This window comes from Leptodactylus fuscus, chromosome 3 (assembly GCF_031893055.1).
Source record: "Leptodactylus fuscus isolate aLepFus1 chromosome 3, aLepFus1.hap2, whole genome shotgun sequence".
In the NCBI taxonomy this organism is placed as follows: Eukaryota; Metazoa; Chordata; class Amphibia; order Anura; family Leptodactylidae; genus Leptodactylus; species Leptodactylus fuscus.
In genome coordinates this window covers 230164721-230179720 of record NC_134267.1, presented here as the reverse complement: position 1 = coordinate 230179720, position 15000 = coordinate 230164721, and the positions used below count along the sequence as shown (strand labels likewise).

Here is a 15000-nt window from a genome sequence, read left to right as displayed (position 1 = left end):
TATATTATATTATATTATATTATATTATATTATATTATATTATATTACATACAAAATAACACTAAGCCATACATAAGCTTTCCCTGTCCTATAAGCTCCAGAAATTGTCTGTAATTCCTCCATTTTACATGGATGATGTGTGGCAGACACACTCAATACAATATTCCCTCAGGTTACGAGCTGTGACATCCCAAGTTCACACTATGCGTTATTACGATTTTGCGATTGTATCTACCAAACTGGTAAAACAATTAAATATATGTAGTGCTACCGACCTCCCTCCGTTTTTCTTACTTTATTTTGTATCTGATCGTATTCTCTGGGCCCATTTGGGCGATTTTTTTAGATTTTTTTCAGTTATGTTTTGTTAAAAAAAAATAAAAAATAAATTCTGGTCCCAAATGATTTTTAATTCGCACCTTCTCTAAAAAATTGATTTCGGTGACTAAACACAACTTGTATGAAAAAACAACTTTGGGCAAAATTCTGTAGCTTTCAACTTAAAATTAAAATGGTCACAAGGGGTTTTTTTGGAAATTTTTGGATTTTTTTTCCCAAAAAAAATAATTACATGTTAGTCATTTATCCAGTTCCAAGAGAGGGGTCAATACTAAAAAATTTTGGACAAAACTAATTCCCCAAAAAATCCCATTTGACCGTACTCTGCTGGATGCGGATTCCTCCAGCAACTCATCCCAGTCTGATATGTGTGAATACACCCTAAAAAAAAAACAAACCCACATTCTCTGAGCCTGGATTTTGCACCCCCTACACAATAACTGAGATCTGTAACAGATTTTTTTTTCCTCCAGGTCTTTCTGTTCCAAGATATGGACATTTTATTGGCCTCCTCCATACACTGTGTTATTAGGACAAGTTCACACTAGTGGTTTTTACATAGTTAAAAAAAATCATAAAAAAAACGCCCTGAAGGTAGAACCAGATCTGGAAAACTGACAATTTAGTTTTGACAGTTTGTATGCAAAATCTAAGATTTCTTTCACAGTTCTTCACATAATACAGTTGCTTTGTGAGATTTTTTTTAAAAGAACATTAGCAACTGACTTGTAGTCGGGAGCGGCCCGACTACACCGTGTAATACACTGCATCCTAAAAACATCCTCCTAATGTGTATACAGCCTATAGATTATAGAGGGAAGATATATAACTGAATACATTGGTATTTTGGGAGAAAGAAACGAAAACAGGGCGAGATGGAATTCAGTGGGAGAGTCTGGTGCGTTTTATGGAATGCGAGTGAGCTATAGATGCGTTTCTGTGTGTGTTGTATATACATCATGTGCCTGTGAGTTAGTGTGTACATGTATGTATATATGTATCTATAGATAGGCAGTTAGATTGATAGATAGATAGATAGATAGATAGATAGATAGATAGATAGATAGATAGATAGATAGATAGGAGATAGATAGATAGATAGATAGATAGATAGATAGGAGATAGTTAGATAGATAGATAGATAGATAGATAGATAGATAGATAGATAGGAGATAGATAGGTAGATAGATAGATAGATAGATAGATAGGAGATAGATAGATAGATGGGTGTGTGAATACGCATGTGTATACATGCACAGTGCGTATATGTGCGTATGATATGAATGTGTCAGCTTATGTGAATATACAAGTTAGTGTATGCTTTCTGCAGTGATTTATTTGATTGATTACTCAATGATAATGATAATGATGATGATTATTACACTATTACAATATTATTTACACTCATGGTACCAAAAGTCCATGCCTGCCCCGCCAGCTGACGATTCTGAAATGATCCGTGTGTACAGTCTCCTTCTGGATATGCGATAAACCTCTGTCTCATAGCTCCTACCTCTAAATCACAAGTGAAAGAAAAAGAAAGAAAAGAAAGCTGCGATCGATATGAGATAGATATTAGATGATAGATAGATAGATAGATAGATAGATAGATAGATAGATAGGAGATAGATAGATAGATAGATAGATAGATAGATAGATAGATAGATAGATAGATAGGAGATATATGATAGATAGATAGATAGATAGATAGATAGATAGATAGATAGATAGATATGGGATAGATAGATGATAGATAAATAAATAGATAGATAGATAGATAGATAGATAGGAGATAGATAGATAGATAGATAGATAGATAAAGTTATATAGATATGAGATATATAGATGATAGAAAAAAATGGAAACAAAGCTGAGATAGATAGAAGATAGAACAAATGAAAGTAATAAAGCTGTCATATATGAGGGGTAAACAGATCGATAGATAGAAAGAATGTAAGGAGAAAATAAAGATATAGAGAAAGAAATCTGTGATAGGGTGAGATAGAAAGAGACATTCGAAGAAAGCTTTTTTTTATATGAGATAGAGAAATGGATAGATGATAGATAGATAGATAGATAGATAGATAGATAGATAGATAGATAGATAGATAGATAGGGAAAAATGAACCTTTATAGTGAGATATATGAGATGGATAAAAAAAATCGAAAAGAAAGAATACTATGGATAGAAAGAAACTATGATAGATAGATAAATAGATAGACAGCTAGGACTCGGACCATTCTGCTTCATCAGTAACTAATTGTATGTAAGTGATTAACATTCCCGTTAATTGAGTATTCCCTGCCATTAGTATCTGCTCGCGCTCCCATACAGTATATAGTATATACCCTCCCCTCCAATGCTACAATGCAGACTCTATATGACATGTGATAATCTATGTGATCCATGTAATGGCGCCTACTTAAAGCCTTGACAATTAAACACCCGGGCTCTGCTAATTATGAATTATTGTAAGCACAGATTGATGAGCTTAAAGGCCTAGTAGAGTGAATGGAAACCGTCAGCAAATCCTCATTGTCAATGTCATGCATCGTCAGTATTTGTCACACAAGGAAAAATGAATAGAAGGCAATAAGCCCAAAATGAGTTATTGTAATTACATTTAATTAGTTTAATGAGTTAATTATTTTGCTTACAGCTGTACAAGAGACTGCAAACATTTGTTAAGAGCACCCTCTCCCTAACAGTGGGCGAGATCCATCAGAATTTCCATGTGTTTTAAGCCATTAAGCCCAAATGGCCACCAAGCTCGAGGGAAATTCAATTTCACTGTCAGACATTGTTTTTTTCTTTTAAAGGGGTAAAAAAAATGTAAAAAAATCTAAATATTGATATAAATTATAAAAACGTAATTTTAAAGCAAACAAACCCACCATGTATTTATAATGTACGAAAATTTAATTTCAGAGTGGCGTATTCTTCCTTAGAAGAAAAACCGCCATCTTGTTTCCTTAAAGGGACACAGGTCACAATTGATTTGAAACATTTTCCGTGTGTCTTAAGTCATTACACCCTGTTACTAAGCTCAAGGGAAAGTCAAATTAAATCTCACGGTGAAAAAAAAAAAATTCTTAAAGGGGCAGAATTTTTTTCAAAAAAATTCTATAAATATTGATCAAAAAATCTATAAAAAGATTAGCATAAGGCACCCCCTCCCTGATCATGGAGAGAATATTAACGTAAAGCTGGTTATTACCGTTTAAATGAAAATCGCCATTTTGGTTTCTTAAAGGGATACACGTTAGAATCGATTTGAAAGGTTCTACAAAGAGAGTGAACAGCACACAGCATGGTGGGATTGTTTATATCTCGATAGGGTTAGTTTGATGACTAGTAATGGGGGGTCATTGGCACGATACATACCTTTCTTGATGACTGACTGGTCCAGTAGATTCATAGCGTTATTAGCATCTTCCACTGACTGTGAATATAAACCGAGAGAGATTAACAGCGGCTCTAGGAGGGATATTAAACATAATATCTATAAATATATATAAATCATGAGCTCCTGCACACATTTCCATTTATATTAACCCGCCAGGACACTGTATATTATTCCGCCGCACATATGGACACTGAGTGGAAATGAAATATCTCCAGATGATAATAATAAAAGATGAAGAGCCCGCAAGTGGGGGAGTCATTTTCTTATCTTGTTAAACATTGAATTACACAGAGGATTCTGCCTTCCTGCAATCTAATGCTAAATCAATGGGCTCTAAGGCCCCCTCTCTGCATAATTTACAGGCCGGGCTGGGTTTAAATAAATTCCCATTTAAATCTAAATAAATCTCGGTGTATTGGAAGCCAGTGCGAGGAGGTCGCTGAGATTTCATCGATTCGATTGGATTCCATTCGACTTTTTTTTTATTTTAAGGTCGGGTTGTAAAATAATTGATGATTGCTTAATGATTTAGGTGTCGGAGGGGAGGGGGTGACAGGAGGGATCGAATGAGGAGGGGATAACAATATTATTGTTATTATTATTATTACTATTATAATCATTATTATTGTTGTTATTATTATTATCATTATTTTTATTATTATTATTATTATTATAATCATTATTGTTGTTGTTATTAGTAGTAGTATTGTGATTGTTGTTATTGTCACTATTATTATTATTATTATTATTATTATTATCATCATCATCATTACTATATTATTATTATTTGATTACTATGATTATTATTATTATTATTGTATTACTTATTTATTTATATTTATTGTCAATATTATTATTATTATTATTATTATATAGTAATAGTTTTGTGCTTGTTGTTATAAACACTATAATTATCCCTATTATCATCCATATTATTCTAGGTGTTACATTGTATCTCTTCTCATTACCTATAGCCTCCTGTAATCCTTTCTATTTGTTGAAATAATATAATAGTGATCTGCTAAAATATTATACAGTAATGTATGGAATCTAAAACATAAACAATCCAGAAAGAGTAATCAATGAGACTAATTAAAGTAGCAAATACTATGGGGCGGGACTACATCATTCACACTTGTCTCCCAATTTGCTTGCGGTAAATTCGACTGATTGGCTGGTTATCGATGGCAGAGTAGGAAATAGAAATATGTCTCTATGTAGACGTCAGATAAAGAAGAGAAAGATGGATTGATAAATGATAGGGGATAGATAGATAGATAGATAGATAGATAGATAGATAGATAGATAGATAGGAGATAGATAGATAGGAGATAGATAGATAGATAGATAGATAGATAGATAGATAGATAGGAGATAGATAGATAGATAGATAGATAGATAGATAGATAGATAGGAGATAGATAGATAGATAGATAGATAGATAGATAGATAGGAGATAGATAGATAGATAGATAGATGATAGATAGATAGATAGATAGATAGAAGATAGATAGATAGATAGATAGATAGATAGATAGGAGATAGATAGATAGATAGATAGATAGATAGATAGATAGATAGGAGATAGATAGATAGATAGATAGATAGATAGATAGATAGGAGATAGATAGATAGATAGATAGATAGATAGATAGATAGATAGGAGATAGATAGATAGATAGATAGATAGATAGATAGGAGATAGATAGATAGATAGATAGGAGATAGATAGATAGATAGATAGATAGATAGATGATAGATAGATAGATAGATAGATAGATAGGAGATAGATAGATAGATAGATAGATAGATAGATAGATAGATAGGAGATAGATAGATAGATAGATAGGAGATAGATAGATAGATAGATAGATAGATAGATAGATAGGAGATAGATAGATAGATAGATAGATAGATAGATAGATAGATAGGAGATAGATAGATAGATAGATAGATAGATAGATAGATAGGAGATAGATAGATAGATAGATAGATAGATAGGAGATAGATAGATAGATAGATAGATAGATAGGAGATAGATAGATAGATAGATAGATAGATAGATAGAAGATAGATAGATAGATAGATAGATAGATAGATAGAAGATAGATAGATAGATAGATAGATAGATAGGAGATAGATAGATAGATAGATAGATAGATAGGAGATAGATAGATAGATAGATAGATAGATAGGAGATAGATAGATAGATAGATAGATAGATAGATAGGAGATAGATAGATAGATAGATAGATAGATAGATAGATAGGAGATAGATAGATAGATAGATAGATAGATAGATAGATAGGAGATAGATAGATAGATAGATAGATAGATAGATAGATAGATAGATCTATACCTTAGATGATGGTATTACTATATCACTACCCCAATGACACAATGTAACAGTGATCTGTTGGGAGTGCTGACACTTGTATTGCAGTGATATAGACTCTTTCCACTATGTTAACCCTTTAATCCCATTACCAGGGCATTAGTTACAAGTTGTAATTATGTATCATTAGCTAATATGTGAGAACTAGGCAGCAGCAGAGGGTCAGCTGAAGTCTGGTCAGTGGTCATAGCTCCAGGGCTGGCCTCGGAAGGGTTAACAGGAAATGGTTAATATTTCCCTCCAACCCTTGTCCTAATATGGGCTGAGTGTAATGACCTGTGGCGGGGGGAGGGGGCGCCAGGTAAATGTCCCCCCCCCCTTCCCTGTAACACGGAGGAGAAGTTGTTGTAGTTAATGAGAAGAGTCATGTCTGTGCTGTATCTCTCCAGCCTCCTGCTGGCTCCTCATGAAGGAGATGTGCCCAGCATGTTGGCACTTAATAGTCACTCAGAGCATCGTAAAGATTTAATTAGGAAAGAAGATGCCACAAACTACTGAGAGTTTTAATTACTACAGTGCTAGACTACTGTCTGCGTGCAGTGTACACTGACACCAACAGACTGGTTGTTTTATTCGTGTCTATATCATAATATATTGATGAATTACATAAAGCTGGACTCTATCTATCTATCTATCTATCTATCTATCTATCTATCTCCTATCTATCTATCTATCTATCTATCTATCTCCTATCTATCTATCTATCTATCTATCTATCTATCTATCTATCTATCTATCCATCTATCGTCTATATCACCTTCGTACATAACAGAAGCTGCAGACATCCCTGTGACAACCCTATTTGGAGCAGCCATATTGGTTATCAATAACCCAGCTTTTCCAGGAACAGATAAGAAATGACTGAATAGAATTCCCAGCACACACTGATGTGATATTTCCAGGAGACTTGTATCTATAAACCAGGTTCAGGTCTGTGACATTATATGTACAGCCAGCCGCCCCTGCAGTACTGAAGGGGTTAATGAGCGAGGTGTCAGCTCCTGTGTATAAGGGCCTCCCCTGTGGGTGTCCTGTGTAACCTGAGACATGACTGCTCTCTATGTAACACACAGTGCCCCAGGTGAAGGTGATCTCTATGTAATCTATAGGTGACTACAGAGGTGCAGAATATAACAATGTATCTCACTGATCCAGTATATGGGGAAGGGGTCCAGTAATGTCCCCTCCTGCTAAACTAACTTATAGCTGAGCAAGTAATCACAATGACAAGGAAGAAGAAGCTAAAAAAGTGACTACAAGATCTCCAGACTCATTATAGACTCCATAGTGAGACACTATATACCCTGCACAGACTGTATATACCCTGCACAGACTGTATATACACTGTACACACTGTATATAACCTGCACACACTATATACCCTGCACACACACTATATAAACCCTGCACACACAGTATATACCCTGCACACACTATATACCATGTACAGACTGTATATAACCTGCACACACTATATACCCTGTACAGACTGTATTTACCATGCACACACTATATACCCAACATAGACTGTATAAACCCTGCAGACACTGTATATACCCTGCAAACACTGTATACCCTGCATACACTGTATACTCTACACACACTGTATATACCCTGCAAACACTGTATACCCTGCACAGACTGTATATACCCTGCACACACTATGAATGCTCTGACTGAGGGAAAGGACTGACAGACCTGCAGGTGACCAGGCTGGGGCTGATGTCCGTGACTCTGCATCTATTATAGATGAATGGCTGCCATTATATTATATTTACAACATAGGAGAAACATATATGACATGGGGCAGTGATATATGTGGTTGGAGTATCCGCTATAGAGCGTATCAGCCCCCATATATCTATTAGCTATATCTATCTATTAATTACCGGGAATAGGACAGGAAATTGTCTCCATATAATATTATTTCTATCTATCTATCTATCTATCTATCTATCTATCTATCTATCTATCTATCTATCTATCTATCTATCCATCCATCCATCCATCCATCCATCCATCCATCCATCCATCCATCCATCTATCTATCTATCTATCTATCTATCTATCTATCTATCTATCTATTTTATGACTATATTTTTATTTGTTTGTTTCTTTCCTTCTATCTTTAATCTGTAATCTATGATACATAACTTGTTTCTCTTCTTTCTTTCTTTCTTTCTCTTTCTTTCTTTCTTTCTTTCTTTCTTTCTTTCTTTCTTTCTTTCTTTCTTTCTTTCTTTCTTTCTTTCTTTCTTTCTTTCCCTATCCTAACTATTATATATCTGTCTCATGTAATCTGTCATCATCTTCATCTTTCTAATTATCTATCTACCTTTATATTATATATCTGTCATCTATCTATCTATCGATCGATCTTTCTTTGCATCAATGTCTATCTATCATCTATCTATCTATCTATCTATCTATCTATCTATCTATCTATCTATCTCCTATCTATCTATCTATCTATCTATCTATCTATCTATCTATCTCCTATCTATCTATCTATCTATCTATCTATCTATCTATCTATCTATCTATCTATCTATCTATCTATCTCTCTTATCTATCTATCTATCTATCTATCTATCTATCTATCTATCTATCTATCTATCTCCTATCTATCTATCTATCTATCTATCTATCTATCTATCGGTATAATCAATCTATTACCTCCTATCTTTCTATTGCATATCTATCAATATCTATATTTCTATAATCTGTCTATATAACCTTACTTATATAGCGCAACCACGTTCCACAGCACTTTACAAGTTATAGATCAATCTATCTATCTCTCACACATATGCCATGAGGTATATATATATATGTATATTGTATATGACATACTTGCACGTCCTCCATGCCCGGGTGCCCGATGCCATGCAGAGACAGGCTGTCCCCCATGCCGGAGTCCAGGCCATGATGGGCCGAGTGGAGCAGGACGTCTGGCCGCCGCACTGAGTGGTAGTCCCTCCGGGGGTCCAGGCCTGACAGCTGGGGCAGAGAGGCTCTGGGCTGCGGTAAGAGAGATCCAGTGTCCGAGCTGACATCCTGCCTCTGGCGCTGCCCCCATGGGTGCTGCTGTGGCTGGTGCAGAGGATTTAAGGAGTAAGGGTCGTTGACGTGGGAGTAAGGGTCCTGGCTCTGGTGGTAGGGCAGCGGCTGGTAGGGTGGTGGGAAGTATGGAGGCTGGAAGTCCGAGGAAGGTGTATGTGACAGCGGGGGGGCGCTGGAGTAGGGGCCCTGGGAGACCGAGCCCAACTGGGACAGCCGGGAGCTGTGGCTGGGCACACCGTCATGGCGGTCCTGGGGGGAGATCCAGAAACATTGTATCAGAGGAAGAAGACAAATAGAACGTCCACCAAATATTAGATACAAAGTAACAATCCTACAATGTCTCATAGAATATATCTACACATAGAAACTTAATAACAATCCTACAATCCTACACACAGAAACTTCTACAGCATTTCCTTCTAAGCTTCTAGAATTATTGTCACGGAACAGAACCGCAAACCAATGTGAATTTACTGCTAGTTTAATATCTATGGAATATATAAATAAAGGCGACAAAACTTGGAACTCAATAGCCTCAATGATAGAAAGAAGGAACAAATTATAGATAGATAGAAGAAAATGCTGCGAATAATTTCTAGCCACTGAAATCCTCCTTAAAGGATCCAAACAAATTCCAGAGAAAAAAAATATACAAAAAATTTCCAATAAATATACAATATAAAAAAATCAATAATTGAAAAAAAATCCAACGTGGTAATTAAAAAAATATATCAAAATGTGAAGAATTAGAAAATAGAGGTATATTAAAAAATAGCAAATATTGAGGACAAGAACAGCAACGTGGAAGTTCTAGGTAAAAAAAATAAAATAAAATAAATAAAAAAATAATAAAATTATAAACAATAAATAAAACAAACAAATAAATAAATAAAATTAAAAATAATAAAGTGATAAATAAATTAAGTAATAAAATAATAAAAAAAATATATTGAGAAAGACAAAAACAGCGACGTAGAATTTATAGGTAAAAAAATAAAAAATAATAATATTAATAAATAAAATTATAAATAATATATCAAATAAAAACGACAATAATTATATAAAAAAATAAAATTAATAATTTATAAAATACATAAATATAATTAGAGATAAAAAATAGAATAAAAAATACCAAAAAGTAAATATTATAAAAGCAGCATCATATAGGTTGAAAAAAAATATCCAATAGTAAGAATGAGAAAAACAGCAACTTAGATGTAAAAAAAATACCCACTAGTCAAAATGACAAAAACAGCAACAAAGAATCTACAACTAAGTAAAACACTATAATAAAAAATAAAAAAAATTACAAATCTTAACTAAAAATAAAATGCAGAATAAAATAAATTCGGAGGAATCCTGAGCCCAGAAAACAAAGCAATCTCATGTGTATCCCACAAAAATAAAATAAAAATAAAAAATAAAAATCCCACAAAAAATAAGTTACAAACTATTAAAAACAGAAGTGATAATAATAATGAAAATAAAATCCAAAACAAGAAGAAAAGCAGAACTTTAACTTTAAGGAGTGGGCGACTGGAAAAATCCATGGAAAAGAAGGTATTTCAAGAAAAAAAAAATCAGTCCAAATCGCCAACAGCAATATCTGGAGAAGTTTTTTTTTTTTCCTTTCCCTGTCTCCAGCTGACTATGGTCCACTCCTAATAAGAAGAACTCACAGAAAGCCAAGGGCGTTAAAGGGGACAAAAAAAAAAAAAAAAAACACCCCGAAATAATGGAAAGCAAAGAACTCACCATAGCTGAATAGGTATGTACTAACATCTGGACACAATGCAGGAGCCTTCAAGGGTTAAACGGAATCAAACGCTTGACTATAGGATGGGAACCCTACAAGAACACTGCTTGACTTATATCCAAGTCTATCCATCAAATAATGGGCACAAATAAGGAGGCTATGGATTGTCCTCTCTGTGTGTCCTCCTTTAAGCTCCTCTTCCACCCAAGGCTAGGCTGAGACTGCTAGGACGCCCCTTCCCACCAATGCTCTACACCCCCTCATCATAATTGCTATTCATGACTATTAATATTCCTCCGACTACAGCCTGCAGCTCCTCCAGTCGGCTCTCTGGCTCCCCTACTATTGTAAATGACGTTCATTCACTGGAGAATTACTAGATGGAATCAGACAAGGGGGCGGGCCACAGGAAGTCTTGGCTAAAACTTTACCAGTGGAAGGATGAACAACTGTCAATTAAAGGGATGGAGATTTTTGTTTTGTGCTCAGCCCCCTACTGGAATATGGGATGAGGATCTGCTGCTGCTTGTAGGCTAGAGGCTAAAGAAAAAACAAGATTTCCTTCTCCTTCTCCTTAATGATTCCTTCTCGTCGCCCTCAGACATGGACGCTGCGCCTTTAAGCAAATAAACAAAGGGCTTTTGCGTCGTCGGGGGGGAGGGGGAGCGGGGCAGATTTGGCGCAATGAAAAAATTGTAATGTTTTTGGATTTTCTTTTTCTTCTTCTTTTTTTTTTCCTTCCTGAAAGTGAATTTCTAGTTTCATGGATGGCCACAGGCAATTTTTTTACTGTCTTTTGATGTCTTGCGAACTAGCAGAACCAGTCTGCCTGCCATTATTAGCGGCTTGTTTTGGAACAGATTTCTGCGTTTTAACCCATCCGTCCCTTCAGTGCTTATGGCTGTTGTGGATGCGCCTGTTTTCTGGATAAAGAGGGATTCTAAGCAAATGATCTGCCTCATGGTTATGCCCTAAGGGGCTCATATACCCAACCATGGGAAGGGGCTCATATACCCAGCCATGGGAGGGGGCTCATATACCCAGCCATGGGAAAGGGCTCATATACCCAGACATGGGAAGGAGCTCATATACCCAACCATGGGAAGGGGCTCATATACCCAGCCATGGGAAGGGGCTCATATACCAAGCCATGGGAAAGGGCTCATATACCCAACCATGGGAAGGGGCTCATATACCAAGCCATGGGAAGGGGCTCATATACCCAGCCATGGGAGGGGGCTCATATACCCAGCCATGGGAAAGGGCTCATATACCCAGACATGGGAAGGAGCTCATATACCCAACCATGGGAAGGGGCTCATATACCCAGCCATGGGAAGGGGCTCATATACCAAGCCATGGGAAAGGGCTCATATACCCAACCATGGGAAGGGGCTCATATACCAAGCCATGGGAAGGGGCTCATATACCCAGCCATGGGAGGGGGCTCATATACCCAGCCATGGGAAAGGGCTCATATACCCAGACATGGGAAGGAGCTCATATACCCAACCATGGGAAGGGGCTCATATACCCAGCCATGGGAAGGGGCTCATATACCAAGCCATGGGAAAGGGCTCATATACCCAACCATGGGAAGGGGCTCATATACCAAGCCATGGGAAAGGGCTCATATACCCAACCGTGGGAAGGGGCTCATATACCCAGCCATGGAAAGGGGCTCATATACCCAGCCATGGAAAGTGGCGCATACTAAGCACTGGTCAGTGACTAAGTATACAGCATTGTATGGTATCAGTGATAGTAGGGGAAAGGGGGGCTTTAATAACAGATAGTGATATAGAGAGATGGGGTGAGGGACTGGTCACTTATATATGTGCAAGGAATGGTCCAATACATGAAGAGGAGAAATGTAGCAATGTAATACAGAGGTCAAGTGGCAGAAGGGGCACGTATAGGAAAGAGGAGTCTGAAACACAGGGAGAGGTAACTGATAGACACAGGAGGTCACTGGCAGAAAGAGGGGGAACAGTGGGGGGGTCCTGAAGCAGATAGAGACACAACAGAGAGAAGTGTGTGTGTGTGGGGGGGGGGGGGGAGGGGGGGAGAGGTAAATGAGGGGGTTGCACAAAAAGAGGGGATCCTGAAATAAGAGGGTAAGTTAACCGATAGAGAAGAGGGGGCACTGGCACAAATGTAGCACAAAAAGAGGGGGCACAGATAGGAGAGGGTACTCTGAACAGAAGGGCAAGAGGGGGCACAGACGGAGGGGACCCTGAATAGAGGAAGAGGTAACTGAAAGGCAAGAGGGGGCGCAGACTAGGCGGAAATATAGGGTAGAAAGAAGGGGGCACAGACAGGAGAGGGTACCCTGAAACTCAAGGAGAGGTAACCGATAGAGAAGAGGGGGTACTAGTAGAAAGATAAGACAGAAGGAGGGGGCACAGACATAGGGGACCCTGAACTGAGGCAGAGGTAACTGGAAGGCAAGATGGGGCAGGATGGCAGAAATACAGGGCACATTTAGAGGGGGCACAGATAGAGGGAGATGTAGTTGAAAGACAAGAGGGGGTAGTGGCAATAATGTAGCATAGAAAGAGGGGGCACAGATAAAAAGCAAGGGGACCCTAAACCAGAGGGGGGATCACTGAGAGATATAGAGGCTAAGAAAGAGGGGGACAGAAATAAGGAAAGGGCAAAGAGGAAAGCAGATGGCACAGAAGAGGGGGCACAGACAGAAGAAGAAGGGATATTAAGGGGGGCAAGGCAGAAAGAAGGAAGGAAAGAGTGTGAAAGCCAGAAGAAGGGGCAGATGGAGAGGACATAGAAAGAGATGAAGCTGAAATATGGCACAAAGGGAGAGGGCACGGAAATAAAGGGGGTGCAGGGAGGCAGAGGGGCAGGGGGCACCCAGAGAGCAGCCCGGCTTTGCATTGGCCGTAACTAATGCAGCATATGCCGGATTATGGAGTGCGTTCCGCTGTAATTAGTGTGACTGGGGCTATTGAGAGCAGGAACATCCCCCTTATCTAGGAGCCGGCTGCCTGCAGGGAGTGGGGGGCTGACAGCCCCGACAGACCCCCTATATCATCATAGCCTTATACTGTCTCAGCCGCAGCCATGCCGCATTCAACCTGCTCCAGTCTGCACAGAACACATTAAACGCAGCTCGCAACTTCTTGCCTTCATCTCCTCTTGGATTTCCTGAAGGGCTGAAGCTTTCTTAAACATTAACTAGAGCCTGAGCTGAAGTGACCTCTCCTCACACTCAGCCTGCCAGGGTCTCACCTCCCCAAATAATCCATCCAGCCCCCACCCCACACTCACACTCAGGCATTGTTATCAAGGATAAACACCCCAAGCCCCAAGCCTAAGTCAGTATAGCATTCCTGCAGAACCTGGCTGCGGCCAGTATACTGTATGGCAGGGATATGTATACTATATGGGAGTAATATGTATACCGGTGCTATAGGGGAGGAATATATATATACTATATGGGAGGAATATATATACCGGTGCTATAGGGGAGGAATATGTATACTATATGGGAGTAATATATATATACCGGTGCTATAGGGGAGGAATATGTATACTATATGGGAGTAATATATATACCGGTACTATAGGGGAGGAATATGTATACTATATGGGAGTAATATATATACCGGTACTATAGGGGAGGAATATGTATACTATATGGGAGTAATAGGTATACTGGTGCTATAGGGGTGGAAGATAATACTGGGGATTTAAGAGACCCAAAAATTTCGATTTTTTTTTTTTTGTTTCTAAATTGCTATTTAGGCAGATTGAAAAAAAAATAAATAATATGAAATAATTTAATATAAAATAATATAATCTAAAATAATATACAATAAAATTAAATAATATAAAATAATATAATAAAAAATAAAATAATATAAAATAAAATGATATAAAATAAAATAATATAAAATAAAAAATAATCCAGATGTAAAATGATATCTAAATAGAATAAAAAGTAACAAAAGGCATAAACGGGGGAACACAAGGCACATAAAGCGTAGAATACAATGTATAGCAAGTGTACACTATATAGA

The 15000-nt window shown here is 37.4% G+C and overlaps 1 protein-coding gene across 2 annotated transcripts in view; it reads right to left on the bottom strand.

Moving 5' to 3' along the window:
* The window catches only part of TFAP2B (transcription factor AP-2 beta), a 31285-nt gene that overhangs the window by 15154 nt on the left and 1131 nt on the right, over positions 1-15000 (bottom strand). Inside the window, exons 1-3 of one of the 2 annotated variants that reach the window (XM_075269291.1) lie at positions 10960-11312; positions 8995-9453; positions 3725-3782 (exon numbers count right to left, since the gene is read on the bottom strand). In XM_075269291.1, coding sequence (XP_075125392.1) covers positions 3725-3782; positions 8995-9453; positions 10960-10986 — 544 coding nt within the window. In that variant the 5' untranslated portion in view covers positions 10987-11312. Of the gene's footprint in view, positions 1-3724; positions 3783-8994; positions 9454-10959; positions 11313-15000 lie in introns of those variants that run through there. The other variant, XM_075269290.1, reaches the window with a different exon arrangement.